Source organism: Dreissena polymorpha, chromosome 15 (assembly GCF_020536995.1).
Source record: "Dreissena polymorpha isolate Duluth1 chromosome 15, UMN_Dpol_1.0, whole genome shotgun sequence".
NCBI classification, from domain to species: domain Eukaryota; kingdom Metazoa; phylum Mollusca; class Bivalvia; order Myida; family Dreissenidae; genus Dreissena; species Dreissena polymorpha.
The window spans coordinates 14,092,653-14,111,525 of NC_068369.1; the positions used below are offsets into that span (position 1 = coordinate 14,092,653).

General features: G+C 42.2%; 1 protein-coding gene across 1 annotated transcript in view; it reads right to left on the reverse strand.

The window, feature by feature from the left end:
- The window catches only part of LOC127860908 (uncharacterized), a 345,694-nt gene that overhangs the window by 57,141 nt on the left and 269,680 nt on the right, over positions 1–18,873 (reverse strand). Inside the window, exons 94-98 of the mRNA XM_052399220.1 lie at positions 18,610–18,786; positions 11,192–11,368; positions 8,440–8,560; positions 7,402–7,535; positions 6,952–6,989 (exon numbers count right to left, since the gene is read on the reverse strand). Of these exons, the coding sequence (XP_052255180.1) occupies positions 6,952–6,989; positions 7,402–7,535; positions 8,440–8,560; positions 11,192–11,368; positions 18,610–18,786 (647 nt within the window). The remainder of the gene's footprint in view (positions 1–6,951; positions 6,990–7,401; positions 7,536–8,439; positions 8,561–11,191; positions 11,369–18,609; positions 18,787–18,873) is intronic.

The window sequence follows — 18,873 nt, forward strand, 5'->3', positions numbered from 1 at the left end:
TAAAAAAATTTGATCGCATAACCAAGATGGCCGCCATGACCATATATGGTAAAAACCTTAAAAAATCTTCTTGTCAGAAACCGCTCATCAGATTTTCAAAAAATTTCACATGGATGACCTTTGAAGGCTCCCCTGAAAAAGTTGTTCAAAAAAATTGATTCGTCAAAAAACATGGCCGCAGGAGCTCGTTTAACTTTGCATGTTTATTTGTTTTTGCCTATTTTGTGAAAACTTTCAAAAATCTTCCACATTTTTTGTCCGATCCTTTCCAAATTTGCACAGTGTCTTTATATCAATGAGGACACGAACCCTACAAAAAATAAGCATTATTGGTCCATGAAGTACAGAATTACCTCCCCTTGAATTGAGAAAATGGTGTTTATGCAATAAAGTCCAAATTTTTCATCCAATTCTTTCCAAACTTGTAAGGATTTAGCATGGTTCAAACAAGGGAAACAACTACGGTTTATGCATTTTCTTTTTATTACAGATTTGCCTCCCTTTAATTCATTCAAAATCTCATTTTACAGCAGAGATTCCAAATCTGACCTGTAAATGAGCCCCATATTTACTGCCAGTGCTAGGTAACCTTTTCCCATTTGATCATTCTTAAGTATTGGTCTTGTAATGCTGCTACTGCTACTACTACTACTACAACTACTATTACTACTACCACTACTACTACTACTACTACTACTACTACTACTACTACTACTACTACTACTACTACTAGTACTACTACTTCTACTACTACTACTACTACTTCTACTACTACTACTACTACTACTACTACTACTACTACTACTACTACTACTACTACTACTACTACTTCTACTACTACTACTAGTACTACTACCACTACTACCAGTACCACCACTACCAGTACCACCACCACCACCACTTCTACTACTACTGCCACTACTACTACTACTACTTTTACCACTACTACTACTTCTACTCTTCTACTACTACTACTACCACTACTACTACTACTACTACTACTACTACTTCTACTACTACTACTACTACTTCTACTACTACTACTACTACTACTACTACTACTACTACAACTACTACTACTACTACTACTACTACTACTACTACTACTACTACTACTACTACTACACCACCACCACCACCATTCACAGTGACAAAAAACGTATTCACACAATGGCTGCTTCTACAACTTATAGCCCATATAGGGGGGCATGCATGTTTTACAAACAGCCCTTGTTTCTATGGGATTTTAACCACAACTGTTCATGTTTATCTCCGACACATATTTTTAGGTCACCTGTCATGAAGTGACACGGTGAGCTTATGTGATCGTGTGATGTCCGGCGTCCGTTGTGCGTGCCTGGGTGTGTCCGTGCGTCCGTCCGTCAACAATTTGTTTGTGTAGACAGTAGAGGTCACAGTTTGCATCCAATCTTGATGAAATTTGGTCAAAATGTTTATCTTGATGAAATCCGGTTTGGGATTGTATTTGGGTCATCTGGTGTCAAAAACAAGGTCACTAGGTCAAATAATAGAACAACCTTCTGTAGACAATAGAGGTCACAGTTTTCATCCAATCTTTATGAAATTTGGTCAGAATGTTTATCTTAATGAAATCTGGGTTGGGATTTTATTTGGGTCATCTGGGGTCAAAAACTAGGTCACTAGGTCAAATAATAGAAAAACCTTGTGTAGACATTAGAGATCACAGTTTTCATCCAACCTTTATGAAATTTGGTCGGAATTCTTGATGAAATCTGGGTGGGATTGTATTTGGGTCATCTGGGGTAAAAATCTAGGTCAAATAAATAGAAAAACCTTGTGTTGACAATAGAGGTCACAGTTTTCATCCAATATTTATGAACTGTGGTCAGAATGTTTATCTTGATGAAATCTGGATTGGAATTGTATTTGGGTCATCTAGAGTCAGGAACTAGGTCACTAGGTCAAATCATAGAATATAGAGGTCATAGTTTTCATCTGATCTTAATGAGTCAGGTGAGCGATTCAGGGCCATCATGGCCCTCTTGTTTTGTATCATACTAAATTTAAACAAGACTATTGCCAAGCAATATATGTCCCTTACCGGCTCCACCATTGTCAGATTTTGTTATATTTTTGTTGTTGCCATAGCAACCATAATTTTTGATGTAGGAACAAAATGTAATGACGTGCATAATATCCATACTGCCATCTATTCATGTTTCAAGTTTCATGAAAAAATATGAAGAACTTTGAGAGTTAAAGCAGGATCCAGAAAAGTGTGACAGACAGACAGACGCACAGAGCGCAAACCACAAGTCCCCTCCCGTGAAACCGGTAGGGGACAATAAAAAGCATTTTATAACTGTTACTTTGTTATCTCTTAATGCCTATTGTTGTTTACCTGAAGTTTGTAATGATTTTTTTATGCCCCCAGATCGAATTATCGGGGGCATATTGTTTTAGGCCTGTCCGTCTGTCATACTGTCCCAAAACTTGCGATAACTTTTGCAATATTGAAGATAGCAACTTGATATTTGGCATGCATGTGTATCTCATGAAGCTGCACATTTTGAGTGGTGAAAGGTCAAGGTCATTTTTCGAGGTCAAAAGTCAAAAAATACAATCCAAGGGAAGTAATAAGCTTTAAAAGAGAAATAATTTCTAAACCTGCCAAATGATTTATTGAAGTATTATTTCAAAGCGGCACAATAGGGGGCATTGTGTTTCTGAAAAACACCTCTTTTGTTTTTACTTAAAATGGAGTATCACCTCAGCTTTGTTTGATAATCTTATTATTAAACATTGTTTAATGGCCACTAGTGTTATTGTTATAGCTGTATATAAAAACAGCAATCTGTTAGCTGAGTACAATGAGCTCAATCCAAGCTTTTGTGAGCGCTTTATGGCACGCCTATTTTTCACTGGCCATTTATAAAACAAAACTTAAAGCTTTTTGTTCCCCTTTTAAAACAGGAGGAGGTTTGGAAACGACCCTTTTGTTCAGCTTGGAGCAGGAATATGCTTGTCTACAGCTTAACTTTGTCCGACAGATGGTTTTTAAAATAGCTTCAAATGTGGCATTCATGTTCAGAGTGTTGTAGGTTGCTAGGCCAAAGATCAAATCGACCATAACACTTTGTTTTAAGCATAACCTTGTCCCAGTTTAAATAATGTAGAATTCACACACATGGCCAGTTGTAAACTGTTTACTTTAGTTTGATTGCATTGAAACCTAAAAAGCTCTGGAGTCTGTTTCCTGGGTAAAACCAGTACTGTGTGTCTTTGTGAAAGATCCAAAGAACTCCCTGAACCGGTGACTTCCTTGTTGCTAGGTGAATACTATAACCACTACGCCAAGTCAACTTACACACAGTGTTACACAGGAATCAGGTCATTTGGTCTACAGTAAAGGTCATGAAGCACTCTAAAACAAGAGCACCGCCTTGCGGGTGCAGACCGCTCATCTATTTTCTTTTTAAAGGTGAAGGGACTCTCATTTTCAATCACAAAGGAGGGAGGGGTGGAGTGAAGAGGAATGTATAGTGTGGGGGTGAGGACATTTATTACATTATTTTCCAAAAATGCGAAAAAAAAAAATAAAATCGGGTGGGGGGGGGGGGGGTTCAAACATAAATTAATAAAAATAAAAAATAAAAATTTGTGTTTTTAACCGTTTAAAAAAAAAAAAGAAATTTGGGTGGGGGGGGGGGGGGGGTATAGTGTGAGGGTGTGGTGGTCATTTGTGAGATGATCTTAAAAAAAAAAAAAAAATTAGAGGGGGGGGGTGGGGAGAGGGGGGGGGGGGGATTTTTGGGTGCGATGGTTGGACGGTAGTTCAAACATAAATTAATAAAAATAAAAATTTGTGTTTTTTAACCGTTTCAAAAAAAAGAAATTTTGGAGGGTGGGGTGGGGGGGTATAGTGTGAGGGTGTGGTGGTCATTTGTGAGATGATCTTAAAGAAAAAAAAAATTAGGGGGGGGTGGGATTCGGTGGGGGGGGGAGGGGGGGGATTCTTGGGTGCGATGGTTGGACGGTAGTTCAAACATAAATTAATAAAAATAAAAATTTGTGTTTTTTAACTGTTTCAAAAAAAAAAGAAATTTGGGAGGGTGGGGTGGGGTGGGGGGTATAGTGTGAGGGTGTGGTGGTCATTTGTGAGATGATCTTAAAAAAAAAAAAAAAAAAAAAAATAGGGGGGGGGATTCGGGGGGGGGGGGGGGGGGGGGGGGGGGAGGGCACGGGGGATGGTTTGGGTGGAGTCTATTGTGGTATGTCAGGTAAGAGTAGTTTTGTCAAAGTATCAATCAAATCTAATCATAAATATAGAAGTTATGGCAATTTTAGCAATATTTAATAATTTGACCTTGAGAGTCAAGGTCATTCAAAGGTCAAGGTAAAATTCAACTTGCCAGGTACAGGAACCTTGTGATAGCATGAAAGTATTTGAAGTTTGAAAGCAATAGCCTTAATAGTCAAGAAGTAATGTGGATCGAAACACAAAATTTAACCATATATTCAAAGTTACTAAGTCAAAAAAGGGCATAATTCCGTAAAAATGACAACCAGAGTTATGCAACTTGTCCTTTTACTGTACCCTTATGATAATTTGCGAGTGTTCCAAGTATGAAAGCAATATCTATGATACTTTAGGGGTAAAGTGGACCAAAACACAAAACTTAACCAAATTTTCTAAGTATAAAGGACCCATAATTCCGTCCAAATGCCAGTCAGAGTTACATAACTTTGCCTGCACAGTCCCCTTATGATAGTTAATAAGTGTTGCAAGTATGAAAGCAATAGCTTTGATACTGTAGGAATAAAGTGGACCTAAACACAAAACTTAACCAAATTTTCAATTCTCTAAGTATAAAAAGGGCACATAATTCTGTCAAAATGCCAGTCAGAGTTACATTACTTTGCCTGCACAGTCCGCTTATGATAGTAAGTGTTGCAAGTATGAAAGCAATAGCTTTGATACTTACGGAATAAAATGGACCTAAACACAAAACTTGACCAAAATTTTCAATTTTCTAAGTATAAAAAGGGCACATAATTCTGTCAAAATGCACGCCAGAGTTATCTAACTTTGCCTGCCCAGTCCCCTCATGATAGTAAGTAAGTGTTCCTAGTTTGAATGCAATAGCATTGATACTTTCTGAGAAAAGTGGACCTAAACGCAAAACTTAACCAAAATTTTCAATTTTTTAAGTATAAAAAGGGCACATAATTCTGTCAAATTGCATGCCAGAGTTATCTAACTTTGCCTGCCCAGTCCTCTCATGATAGTAAGTAAGTGTACCAAGTTTGAATGCAATAGCATTGATACTTTCTGAGAAAAGTGGACCTAAACGCAAAACTTAACCGGCGCTAACGCCGACGCCAAGGTGATGACAATAGCTCATAATTTTTTTTCAAAAAATAGATGAGCTAAAAAACTCTTCACAGAAAACAATGTGTTGCAACTGTGGTGGGCATTTTATTAAGTTAAATTTAGTTAATTTATACATATTTCAGTGATCAAAATCATCCATCATGGTTTTATTGCATAATGCAAACAATTAATAGTTAAGATGACTTACCCAGTTGAGCTTATATGCACAGGGACACCTTAAAACCAGTACATTTACTTTTCTCATAGCTTTTAACCGTGCATATTCCTGCTTATGTAATTAACAGATCTGCATTTTCATAGAAGTCCACATTACCGGGGTATTTACATTTGAAATAAAAGCTATGTGCCTCGGTCTGGGAAAACAGGCTTTAATGCATGTGCATAAAGTTTCGTTTAACCCTTTCAGTGCTGGAACCGAATTTTGAAGGCCTTTGCAAACAGTTTGGATCCAGATGAGACGCCACAGAACGTGGCGTCTCATCAGGATCCAAACTGTTTGCTATTCTGATAGTATTCTTTGAAAAAAAATTGAAGAAAATGCTAATTTAAGAAATTCAGCAGAAGACATTTTAGCAGATGACAAATTTCCCAGCATGCAAAGGGTTAAGCCTGTGCTGCCTGTACATATGACAAGCCTTTGTTAATCTCGTAATGTTTTTTTGAGTGAGATCATATACAATTCATAATGCTTGAATGTTTTATTTCAACATGTTTTGCAAGGGATGTAAATATTATCAGACATGTATATAGGGTAATAGATCAATAGATATAATACTTAGACAAAAAAATTAGCACTATTTTGAAGATCACTTTAACAGTTATATCAAAAGCGCACACTCAAAAGATTGTAATACAAATATATAATATATAATATTGAACAACAGTGACAACAATAAAAAAAGTTCATTTTCTGAATTTTTTAAAGCTGATTTAATCCATTTCATCTTCAACAGGGACTCTCCTCAATGTTCTCATTCTGTCGGCACATAAGAGATAATGTTACCGAGGTGACATAGCCTTTCAAACATGCAGAGTTGTCCCCCTTACTTGGTCCATACTGGGTAGTGTTGATCCTTGCTGGGGTTACGTGTCGTAGTGGGTGTACTGTATACAATCACAAATGAGATTGTGCAGTTAAAGGAAATAACACATTTAGTTTATAGAACAATACTTGATAGGTATCAAAATTCTTGTTTATTTCTCATTTTGTGTTTATTGAGGACAATGCACAAATGCTGCATGTGATAAATGAAATTGGTAATTAAATTACTTTTTTAAAACTCAAGACACATTACATGTGAAAGTTAAAGTTTACACTTTATATTTCATTTTGACCTAAACCTTAAAACTACAGACCTGGTTCTTGCATTGCCACAACTTCTAATAATGATTAAAAGCACCATGTTCAAAGTAAATAGCTGAATTATCTAATAATGTAAAATAATCAAGGTGTAAAAAGTAAAGTGTTTTATTTGCTCCATACAACTATTTCACCTTAAACTATTAAAAGTTGTCAGACCACCAGCATAGTGAGATTGTAAGATGAGACTAATAGGTGTGAGACATTTACTTACTGCACTCTCTGTGGGTTGGTTGTAGTAGAACGTATTATCTGCAAGGAACATGGAATACATTATGATAACACTGCTGCATTAAAAAATACTATAAATGTGTTTAACCTTTAACTTTAAATGTAAAATGTGTATTAATCAATATACTAAGTTATTACAATAATTGCTCAACCTATTTATTTTAGCTTGATTGCAACAAAATCCTAAGGCTTATTGATAATGCTAAGGTCCATTTTCTGGGTAGAAACAGAACTTGGTGTCTTTGGGGGAGATCTAACGAACGTTTAACAGTGGTCACTAGGCAGACACCATATCCACTATGCCATAGCCCCCTGGTTACAAAAGGCTCACAGACTAACAGCCAACTTTAATTATTGTCAAATCCTTATTTTTCCTCGTGTTCATGCACTGGTAAGCACCTTGGTGCACCTTTATTACCCGAGGAGTACATACCCACTGTGAAGACCTGGTCATGTGGTAAGTACTCCACCTCTTCAGTGTAGGGCACAAGCAGGTTGGGGACGCCAGTGTTGATCTTCAGTGGCAGGTTAGAGGCATCAGAAAACGTTGGCACGTATGTGGGACGTCTGTAACATTTAACAAGAGATGTGTTTGTCAGAAACACAATGCCCCCTACTGCGCCACTTTGAAGCCATATATTTGACCTTTGTCCTTGAAGGATGACCTTGACCTTTCACCACTCAAATTGTGCAGCTCCATGAGATACACATGCATGCCAAATATCAAGTTGCTATCTTCAATATTGCAAATGTTATGATCAATGTTAAAGTTTTTGTAAGGTCAGATAGACTGACTGACAGTTCAACTGCTATATGCCACCCTACCGGGGGCATAAAAAGGGTCTGAACATTTCACGCTGTAAAATAACAAGATATGTTTGTAAAATATGTGTTCTCCCTGACTTGCAGCAAAGTTTTCATGCAAGTGCTCAAAAAAATTTCAATCTTGTATACAACTGTTACCATGACGACCCTTGGTCGAGAGATCCTTGCTCTTGAATATTCGGCCTAATGCACGCGTGTCCCTGATTAGCCTATGCTGTCAAATCATTGTGACCTTTGACCAGTTGGCCACACAACGGTGAACCAATAGGCATCCTTTACTTAGATGACTTTTTCCTCATACCAAATTGTTTGATCATTTATGTTTCATGTCCTTTTGACCATAACCTTTTCTTAAGATTTTGCCGAAAATGAAATGGCCTACTGAGCAACTATCATACCACTGGGTGAAGGAATGCTGCAAAGTATTATATGCCTATTTTTTTAAGAGGAACATAATTATTATACTAGTCAGAATATGAAATGCATGATTTTCACCCGGTTTCACACACTTTTTATGTAATTTGATGATTTCTCAATTGTATATTGTAAAAGAAATTCCAGTCACAAATCTTTAAAATGAAATCTACTAAATAGAGTACTCGTTTGTTAATATTCATATCACACTATTTAAGTAAGAAATAGATACCTTTTTGTTACCATCCTATGTGACCTCTGGTAGAGGAATACGGCGGTGACAACAATGATGATGATGAAAATTACACCACCACCCAATCCTACCCCCAAACCAATCGCCAGGGCATATTCATCTGTAACAACAGAAACCAAACTGAGCCTCTTTCTGTGAAAACTAGGCTTTATACAAGTGGTCTCAGATGAGTCTGCACAGGCTTATTCGGAAGAATACACTGGATTTTTTGCTTAGACTTAGAGGAGAGCTCCTTTAAAAGCAGAAAGTGTTGTCACTGATAAGCCTGCCTGGACTAACTGCCACAACTGATACCTTTCAGTGCAGATACAGGCTAGGTTACACACAACTGATACCTTTCAGTGCAGATACAGGCTAGGTTACACACAACTGATACCTTTCAGTGCAGATACAGGCTAGGTTACACACAACTGATACCTTTCAGTGCAGATACAGGCTAGGTTACACACAACTTTTACCTTTCAGTGCAGTTACAGGCTAGGTTACACACAACTGATACCATTCAGTGCATATACAGGCTAAGTTACACACAACTCATACCTTTGAGTGCATATACAGGCTAGGTGACACACAACTCATACCTTGCAGTGCACTTACAGGCTACGTGACACAAGTGATACCTTTCAATGAACTTAACAGGCTAGAAGACACACAAGTGATACCTCTCAGTGAACTTCCAGTCTAGGTGACAAACAACTGATACCTTTCAACGCACATACAGGCTAGGTTACACACAACTGATACCTTTCAGTGCATAAACAGGGTAGGTGACACACAACTCATACTTTTCAGTGCACATACAGGCTAGGTGACACACAACTGATACCTTTCAGCGCACATACAGGCTATGTGACACACAACCGATATCTTTTAGTGCATAAACAGGCTAGGGGACACGCAATACTTTTCAGTGCACATACAGGCTAGGTGACACACAACTGATACCTTTCAGTGCATATACAGGCTAGGTGACACACAAATGATACCTTTCAGTGCATATACTGGCTAGGTGACACACAATAAACCTTTCAGCGCACTAGTTTACACACAACTGATACCTTTCAGTGCATATACAGACTAGGTGACACACAAATGAAACCTTTCAGCGCATTAGGTTACACACAACTGATACATTTCAGTGCATGAACAGGCTAGGTGACACACAACTCATATATTTTTCAGTGCACATACAGGCTAGGTGACACACAACTGATACCTTTCAGTGCACATGCAGGCTATGTGACACACAACCGATATCTTTCAGTGCATAAACAGGCTAGGGGGACACACAAATCATACTTTTCAGTGCACATACAGGCAAGGTGACACACAAATGATACCATTCAGTGCATATACAGGCTTAGTTACACACAACTCATACCTTTGAGTGCATATACAGGCTACGTGCCACACAACTCGTACCTTTCAATGAACTTACAGGCTAGAAGACACACAAGTGATACTTTTCAGTAACTTCCAGTCTAGGTGACACACAACTGATACCTTTCAAAGCACATACAGGCTAGGTTACACACAACTGATACCTTTCAGTGCATAAACAGGCTAGGTGACACACAACTCATACTTTTCAGTGCACATACAGGCTAGGTTACACACAACTGATACCTTTCAGCGCACATACAGGCTATGTGACAGCGCACATACAGGCTATGTGACACACAGCCGATATCTTTCAGTGCATAAACAGCCTAGGGGACACACAACTCATACTTTTCAGTGCACATACAGGCTAGGTTACACACAACTGATACCTTTCAGCGCACATACAAGCATGTGACAGCGCACATACAGGCTATGTGACACACAGCCGATATCTTTCAGTGCATAAACAGGCTAGGTGACACACAACTCATACTTTTCAGTGCACATAAAGCCTAGGTGACACACAACTCATACTTTTCAGTGCACATACAGGCTAGGTGACACTCAACTGATACCTTTCAGTGCATATACAGGCTAGGTGACACACAAATGATACCTTTCAGCGCACTAGGTTACACACAACTGATACTTTTAAGTGAATAAACTAGCTAGGTGACACACAACTCATACTTTTCAGTGTATATACAGGCTAGGTAACACACAACTGATACTTTTTAGTGCACATACAGGCTAGGTTACACACAACTGATACCTTTTAGTGCATAAACAGGCTAGGGGACACACAACTCCTACTTTTCAGTGCACATACAGGCTATGTGACACACAACCGATATCTTACAGTGCATAAACAGGCTAGGGACACACAACTAGCTCATACTTTTCAGTGAACATACAGGCTAGGTGACACACAACTGATACCTTTCAGTGCACATACAGGCTATGTCACACACAACCGATATCTTTCAGTGCATAAACAGGCTAGGTGACACACAACTCATACTTTTCAGTGCACATACAGCTTAGATGACACACAACTGATACCTTTCAGTGCACATACAGGCTAGGTGACACACAACTGATACATTTCAATGCATATACAGGCTAGGTGACTCACTAATGAAATCCTTCAGTGCACATACAGGCTAGGTGACATACAACTGATATCTTCAGTGCAAATACAGGCTAGGTGACACACACATGATACCTTTCAGTTCACATACAGGCTAGGTGACACACAACTGATACCTTTCAGTGCACATACAGGCTTGGTGGCACACAGCGGATACCTTTCAGTGAACATACAGGCAAGGTGACACACAACTGATACCTTTTAGTGCGCAAGTAGGCTGATTCCCAGACCATGTTCCATTGTCTCCACACACTCGTCTGCCAGTCCCCTGTACACCATAGCCTTCCTTGCACACGTAGATCACCTCCTGGGAGAATTGGGTACCAGCAGGGTAGGAAACTGACCCCTGGGCTGGGGAGGTCACTGGGCCACAGTCTACAAGGATGAACAAGAGTCAGAATGGCCTAACATGTGTACAAAATATCAAACAATAGTCAGGATGACCTGAAGGCAATAGTCTGTTCAGGTAAGGATGGCCCAAAATGATCACAGATTGCTAGGGTAAAACAAGAGTCAGAATGGGCTACAGTGACAACAGACTGCAAGGGTCAAACAATAGTCAGGATTGCCTAAAGCGACCACTAGCTGCTGGGGTCAAACACAAGTCAGGATGGCCTAAAGTGACCACAGACAGCAAGGGTCAAACAAAGTCAGGATAGCTTAAAGTGACCACTAGCTGCAGTGGTCAAACATGATTCAGAATGGCTTAAAGGGACCACTAGCTGTAGTGGTCAAACAATAGTCAGGATGGCATAAAGTGACCACAGACTGCAAGGGTCAAACTATAGTCAGGATGGCCTAAAGTTACTACTAGCTTCAGTGGTCGAATAATAGTCAAGATGGCCTAAAGTAGCCACAGACTACAAGGGTCAAACAAAGGCCAGGATGGCCTAAAGTGACCACAGACTGCAAGGGTCATACATGGGTCAGGATGGCTTAAAGTGACCACAGACTGCCGGGGTCAAACAAGAGTCAGCTTGGCTTAAAGTGACCACTATCTGCAGTGGTCAAACACAAGTCAGGATGGCCTAAAGTGATCACAGACTGCAAGGGTCAAACAATGTCAATATTGCGTAACATGACCACAGACTGCTAGGGTCAAACAAAGGACACAGTGGCCTAAAGTGACCAATAGCTGCAGTGGTAAAAACAAATTTTTATAGTAAAATTCATTTATTTGTTATTACTTACCTGCTATCTAATTGCTTACTTACTCCGAAGGATCGTAATTTATCCGTAAACTTTCTGTCCGAAGAATCCCACACTTTTCATAAACCCGTCAGGTCAGGTCAGAACGGTCACATAGTGCCGTGTAGCCGTGTAACCAAAACGGGATATTACCCAGAAATCACTCTTATTCCAATAAACAATATGAAAATATTAGACGAAGAGCGGAATGGGAGGTGGGACTAACCGATAGCAGGTAAGTAATTACTAATTAAAATGAATTTTACTATAAAAATTTGTTTTAATAGCTTAATTACGTTACCTGCTATCTAATTGCTGAATTTGCAGCTGCGGCGGGAAGGTTGGCAAAAATCTCCCCATCACAGCGGAACCCATATCTCGGGTTCTCAGCTAATCTTCGTTATTACGGTATTAACTTAATTCACGGATAAGCGTAATATACCTATGCCGTAGAAGATACTACCGTTTGTGCAACCACAAGGGGGCCCAACAAAGACAGGTTGTCCTGTTGGCACTCCAGAGAACGAAGATAAAAAGATGAAAAGGTGGTCTGATTCCTCCAGAAAGCAGCTTGAAGCACGTCAGAGAGTGGGGTATGATTAATATACGCCCACGAAGCCGACATTGCTCGTAATTCATGCGGTCTAATCTTAAAAAGGGATGAATCCCTTGAAGAAACAGAAGAGTAAGCCCTTTTTATAGTCGAGGCTACCCAACTGGAAATAGAAGCCGCAGACACATCGCCCCCCTCCCTTTTAAGGGAATGAAGAGTCTCTTGCGAGAACCTCGAATAGACTTAACTCTACTAAGATTGAACTTCAAAGACCTGACAGGGCAGAGGAGTCTATCTTCATCTTCATTTCCACAAGTTCTAGAAAGACTTGGGACCTTGAAGGGTTTAGAAGCCATTGAGGGGTGTTGATTTTTAGCAAGGAATCCTGGCTGACACAACAAAGTCACTTTGTTTACAGAGCCATCGGAGGAATCAAAACGAAGATGGCTTTCTTCGATAGAAAGAGCATGAATTTCACATCTACGTTTGGATGAAGCCATGGTAAGAAGGAAAACGGTCTTCCGGGTTAGGAACTGTAAAGAAGCCTGATTAAGGGGTTCATAGGGAGCTTTAATAAGCGATACAAGAACACAAGCCAAATCCCATTTGGGGGTAAGAGAACGAGACACAGGACATTTAAGGTCCATAGCTCGGATCAGTTCCGAAACGGCTGGGTCAGCACAGACTTGTGATGACTTACGAAAAGCCAAGGTATGCGAAAGCACAGATCTGTATCCTTTGATGGAGGTAAGAGAAAGTTTCTTATCATCAAAGAGATAGATTAGAAAATCCGCTATGCGTCTAGCAGAGGGATTGGGGGGATCAATTTTCCCTCGAACACACCAATTAGAGAAGAGTTTCCAGCGAGCATCATAGACTGCTCTGGAGGACTTTCTCCTTGCAGAGGCAACGAGCGTTGAAGCCCTGACAGAAAAGCGTTTCTTCTGCAGGGATTGCCTGATGACGGCCAGACGTGTAAGTAGGACATGTCTGGATCCACGTGAAGTCTGCCTCTCTGAGATAGGAGATCTGACCTGTGCGGGAGTTCCCTGGGAAATTCGCACAGGAGACCGAGAAGGTCGTTGAATCAGGATCTCCTGGGCCACCAAGGGGCTATCAGGAGGATCCGGCAAGAGCTCACACTGATTTTCCCTAAGATTTGGGGAATTAGAATGGGTGGGGGATAAGCGTAAGCGTCCAGTGGATCCCAATCGAACGAAAGCGCGTCTACCGCCCACGCTGCTGATTCGTACACTGGACTCACATACAGAGGAAGTCTGTGGTTGTCTCTGGTCGCAAACAGTTCGACCAGTGGATAACCGAATGTGAGGAAAATCTGGTTGGCCACTTCCTGATAAAGTGTCCACTCCGATGGAAGTAACTGGTGTTTGCGAGACAAACCGTCCGCCAGGGCGTTGAGACGACCTGGTATGTGTTTGGACAAGAGAGAGACGTTGAGGCTCTCGCAAAGAACAAGTAAGATCATTGTTTCCAGATACAGGGAGTGAGAGTGTGTACCGCCCTGTTTCTGGATGTAAGCCACGACTGATGTGTTGTCTGTCGATACCATCACACAGGAGTCCCGAAGATGTGATTGGAATTGAGAAACAGCTAGAAAGACTGCTCGCATTTCGAGATTGTTTATGTGCAGGTGAGACGATTGAGGAGACCACAATCCTGATAATGTCAGGCTGCGGGGTTCCAGGTGAGCTGGTACCATTTCCATCGAGCTGAGAGATAGTGCTGAAGAGGACGTAGGAAGAGACGTCCCAACTGCACGAAGTCTGCTACAGAGCTCAGGATACCGTTGAGTGAGAGGAAATCTTGAGCTGTGATATGAGATTGGGACAGCACCCATCTGACCTTCAAAGGGAGGTCTGATACACGTTGCGGTGAGACCCTGACCCGATTGATGTGGGTCAGAAAATTCATTCCCACGAATATGAAATCCTGAGAGGGAATGAGGTCTGACTTGGCTGCATAGAGAAGGAGTCCTAAAGAGAGGAGCTTCTTCCAAGAGAACTCTAGGTGAAGCAGAAGCAGTCGACGATTGAGCTGGTGTAAGAGCCAATCGTCAAAATACTGAAGCAGTTGAACCCCGTGTAATCGGAGGTGTGCGCCCACTGCGGCCATGAGTTTGGTGAAAACTCGTGGAGCTGTGGCCAATCCAAAGGGCATCGCCCGAAACTGGAAGACCTGGCCTCGAAAGGAGAAGCGCAGGTACTTCCGGTAGTTGGGATGGATAGGAACATGGAAGAATGCATCTTCCAGGTCCAAGGAAACCCCCCAGTGCATGGGTTTGATGGAGCGCCGAATGAAGGCAGGAGTCTCCATCTTGAAAGTAGGTTTGACTAGAAACGTGTTGAACACTTTTAAGTCTATGACAGGTCTCCAGGAGCCGCTTTTCTTTTGAACAAGGAAAAGGCAACTGTAAAATCGTGGAGAACAAGGATCGTGAACCCTTTCTACCGCCTGTTTTTCCAGGAGTCCGAGAATGGAGTCTGGAAGTTGTGGATGCGGAGATACCAGATCTATTGGGACGCGAGAGAGTGGGGGCCTTTTTTCGAAATGAAAAGTGAGGCATTGTGTGACAAGGGAATGAACCCACGCGTCCGAAGTTATTTGGAGCCATCGATTTGCGAAGTGCAAAAGTCTGGCCCCGACTGGTACCTCCGACATCAGAGGTTGTGGCGGTAGAAAGGGGTATGACCTAGGGCTGACCTTTTGGAGGTCCACCCTTGCCGGAAGAAGGATTAAATGACTTCTTGTCCGCATTGGGTTTGCCCTTACTCCAATTTTGGTTAACAGACGGCTTCCGATAGGAAGATGTTCTGTTCTGAAAAGGAGGCCTATTTGTGGGCTGACGTGGAGCAGACGGACGCTTAGTATGGAAACTGTCCCTCTTAGCGTTCTTGGCCAGTGGGGCTCCTGGGGGCTTAGAAGCAGGGCGCTTAAAAACCACAGGGCGCTGGCCAGAGTTGCTCCTAGCTAAGGAGGTATGTATCTGATCTTCACGATCAGCAGTAAGTGCCGACTGTATCCTCCCTCCGAAAAGAGAATCTGCTGTTAGTGGAGCAGTTTGAAGGGAGTTGACGCCCGTTTCCAAAAGGAAATTATTGGGCAAGAAAGAGAGGATGAGGTCTCTCCGAAGCCTTAACATCTCAGACATAGACAACGCAGCATTGTGTGATAAACACTGCGTAGTATGTGAAAGGTGTATCAACAAGGCACGGAGCTCCTCTGGGATTGAATCAGAGAGCTCCCAAACCAAGTCTAAGGCTGTGGCTGCCATGAGATCTAGCTGGTTAGCCAGACCTATGGAACGGCGTTCTCTCAGCTCCCAATTTTCCAACAGGGAAAGAGGGACTGCTGTATGGGTAGATGATGAAGGCATTGTAAGGGACAGCTTACTAATGTCAGCATCAGTAACCGGAAGTTTGGAAAGGTCCAAACCGGAAGAAGGGTCGGGTACCGGGGCCTTATAACTTTTCCCACCGTCCATCTGTATAGGCTCCGTCAGCTCCTTAGGGGCTTACCATGGAGATGGCGAAGGCTTATTGGCTGGCTCAAGTGACTGGAATACAGCCATTGTGGAAGAGCCAATAGGAAGGCCGAGATCCACACGGGAAGTCGCCTTACTTATCCTGCCGGGCTCCCGTCTGCGGGCTACCTGTTCTGTAACGGTAACCGCAGATCCTGTGAGAGACAAGGAAGGGCGGGAGCAGAAGTCCTCATCTAAGGTATTGAACATTAGTTCGTAAACCTGATTGATGGAGGCCAAATAATAAAGTTCGGCCTCATTAGACTCCGAACCCGCCTCAATCGAACCGTCTGCGGGAGCATTGGAATGATTGAAACCGGTGGAGACAGAAGTAGGAATACTAGTTTCATCCGCTTCTATCATGAGAGGATCGTTTTCCGGCACAATCAAAGATATAGCTGGTGAGTAAGGTCTATCAGAGATCAAGTCAGCAGACTCACTTTGAATACCAGCGGTCGCTGGTAAAGGATCAGTCGAAAAAGGGACAAAGATTCCCGGCGACTGTTGGATCCACAAAGTATTGGGATTTGATGGTGTAGCGGCAGCCCGGGGTATACTTCTATGCAATGTGGAAGAGACCCGTGGGGCTGAAAACGCAGCCGAAGTGGTTAACCCCTGTACCTTGAGCCTGATATGTATGCAAACAAGTGTTTGAATACAAATTATGCTCAGTGGTTGTAGGAACGGCTGAAGTGTGTGTTGAGTCCAAAATAGAGGCCGACACACGTGGAAAGGTGTCACTAGATTCCTCAGAGAAGGATCGCCTAGTGGACCTAGGAGTCCGAGAGCGCCTAATAGAGGAAGGTATATGTCCCTTATCCCTGCGATGCCGAGACACTGTTCGGCGGCGCTGGGAATGATGTTTCCTGATTGAACGTCTCCCAGAGCGCTGGCGTGATCGCTCTTTACGAGGCAATCTACGCCGAGAAACACTCGGTGAGCGTGAACGACGTCCACTCCGATAATGATGAAGGCTAGTTGAAGTAGACGATGAGTCATACGACGATGAGCCCGAGGTGGAAGAGTAGCGGGAAACATCAGACACTACGCGTTTACGTCTGTGACTCACAGTAGAAACGCGGCTACGTCTACCTTTGTGGAGTACTGACAAGGTAGTGTCAACATCTACGGTGACCGGAACGGTCTGTGGCACAGACCGGTACCCGGTGACCGCATCGGTCATTACATGACCGGTGACCGGACCGGTCAATGACCGGTGACCGGACCGGTCATTGCATGACCGGTGACCGGACCGGTCAATGACCGGTGACAGGTGACCGGTCAAAGCATGACCGGTGACCGGACCGGTCACTGACCGGTTGACCGGTGACCGGTTGACCAGTGACCGGTGACGACACCGGTCATAGCATGATCGGTGACCGGACCGGTCAATGTTGACCGGTGACCGGTGACAGGTGAAGTCTCCGGACCGGTCAACTGGTCGTTCCCGATGAACAGACCGGGCAAATTTTGTCCGGTGTCGTCACCGGGCAAGGACCGATGCATTGCATCTCCTGATGGCATGTGGTCAAGGTCGTGTGGGGAAAAGTCACGGCTAACGGAACTTTCCCTACTTTGACTTGCGCCACGCATGTTGCGTCTACGACTCTTGAAAGGTCTACGCTTGATGGCCCAGGTATCTACAGACCAATCCTCACAGAAAGGGCAGCAGTTGTCCTGGGTACATCCGGCACACGAAAGGCAGCTATCATGGTTGTCCCATGCTGCTCTTATGTGGCCACATGAACCACGTGCTTGAGGCATATTTTGCCTTGAACAAACAAACAAAATCACAAAACACTACAGAAATAATCGGATATATGTGCGGAGAATATTTTAACACAATACAAAACTTCTCTAGTTCTGTAAAACAGAAGAATCCAGCTTAAAGGCTGCAAGTGTCAAACAAGTCAGGATGGCATTAAGACTGCTAGGATCAGTAGACAATATTTTAAAATGAGGTAATTGAAATTGATACATTTCATGTCATGGTATATAAATCTAATAGTATTTAATTATTTTAACACTGAAACATTTAAAATAATATTAAGTTATGTAAATATAACTATTAAATTTGGTACACTGTGTACAGATGCATGTATGATTCAGGTATGCCTTAAGAGACAAAATTCTACACAAAAATTAGCCATGCTCTGGGAAAACCCGGCTTAACGCATGTGGGTAAAGTGTCATCCCAAATTAGCATGAGCAGTCCTCACAGGCTAATCAGCAACAACCATTTTCTTTGCGAACTGCACAGGCTAATTTGGGACTTTACCCACTTTAAAGCGGGTCTCAAATGCATGTCAATTTTCTGCCAGACAGGACACTGACCAATCACTTTGCACTGGAACTCCACCCCACTCCATTGACTGCTGGACGAGCAGATGCGGACATTCTGACTGAGTGGTGTGTAACCACGGTTACATGTGAGAATGGCTGTGTTCCCGTACGTTGTCTGTCCACTGAAGGCTACCTGGCCAAATGTAGGTACTGGTAGGGGACCACAATCTACAGCATTTGATAAACAGTTGTTACACTGTTGTCAAGAATATGGCAGTGATACGTCTCTTTAAAAAGATAACAATAACAAATTTA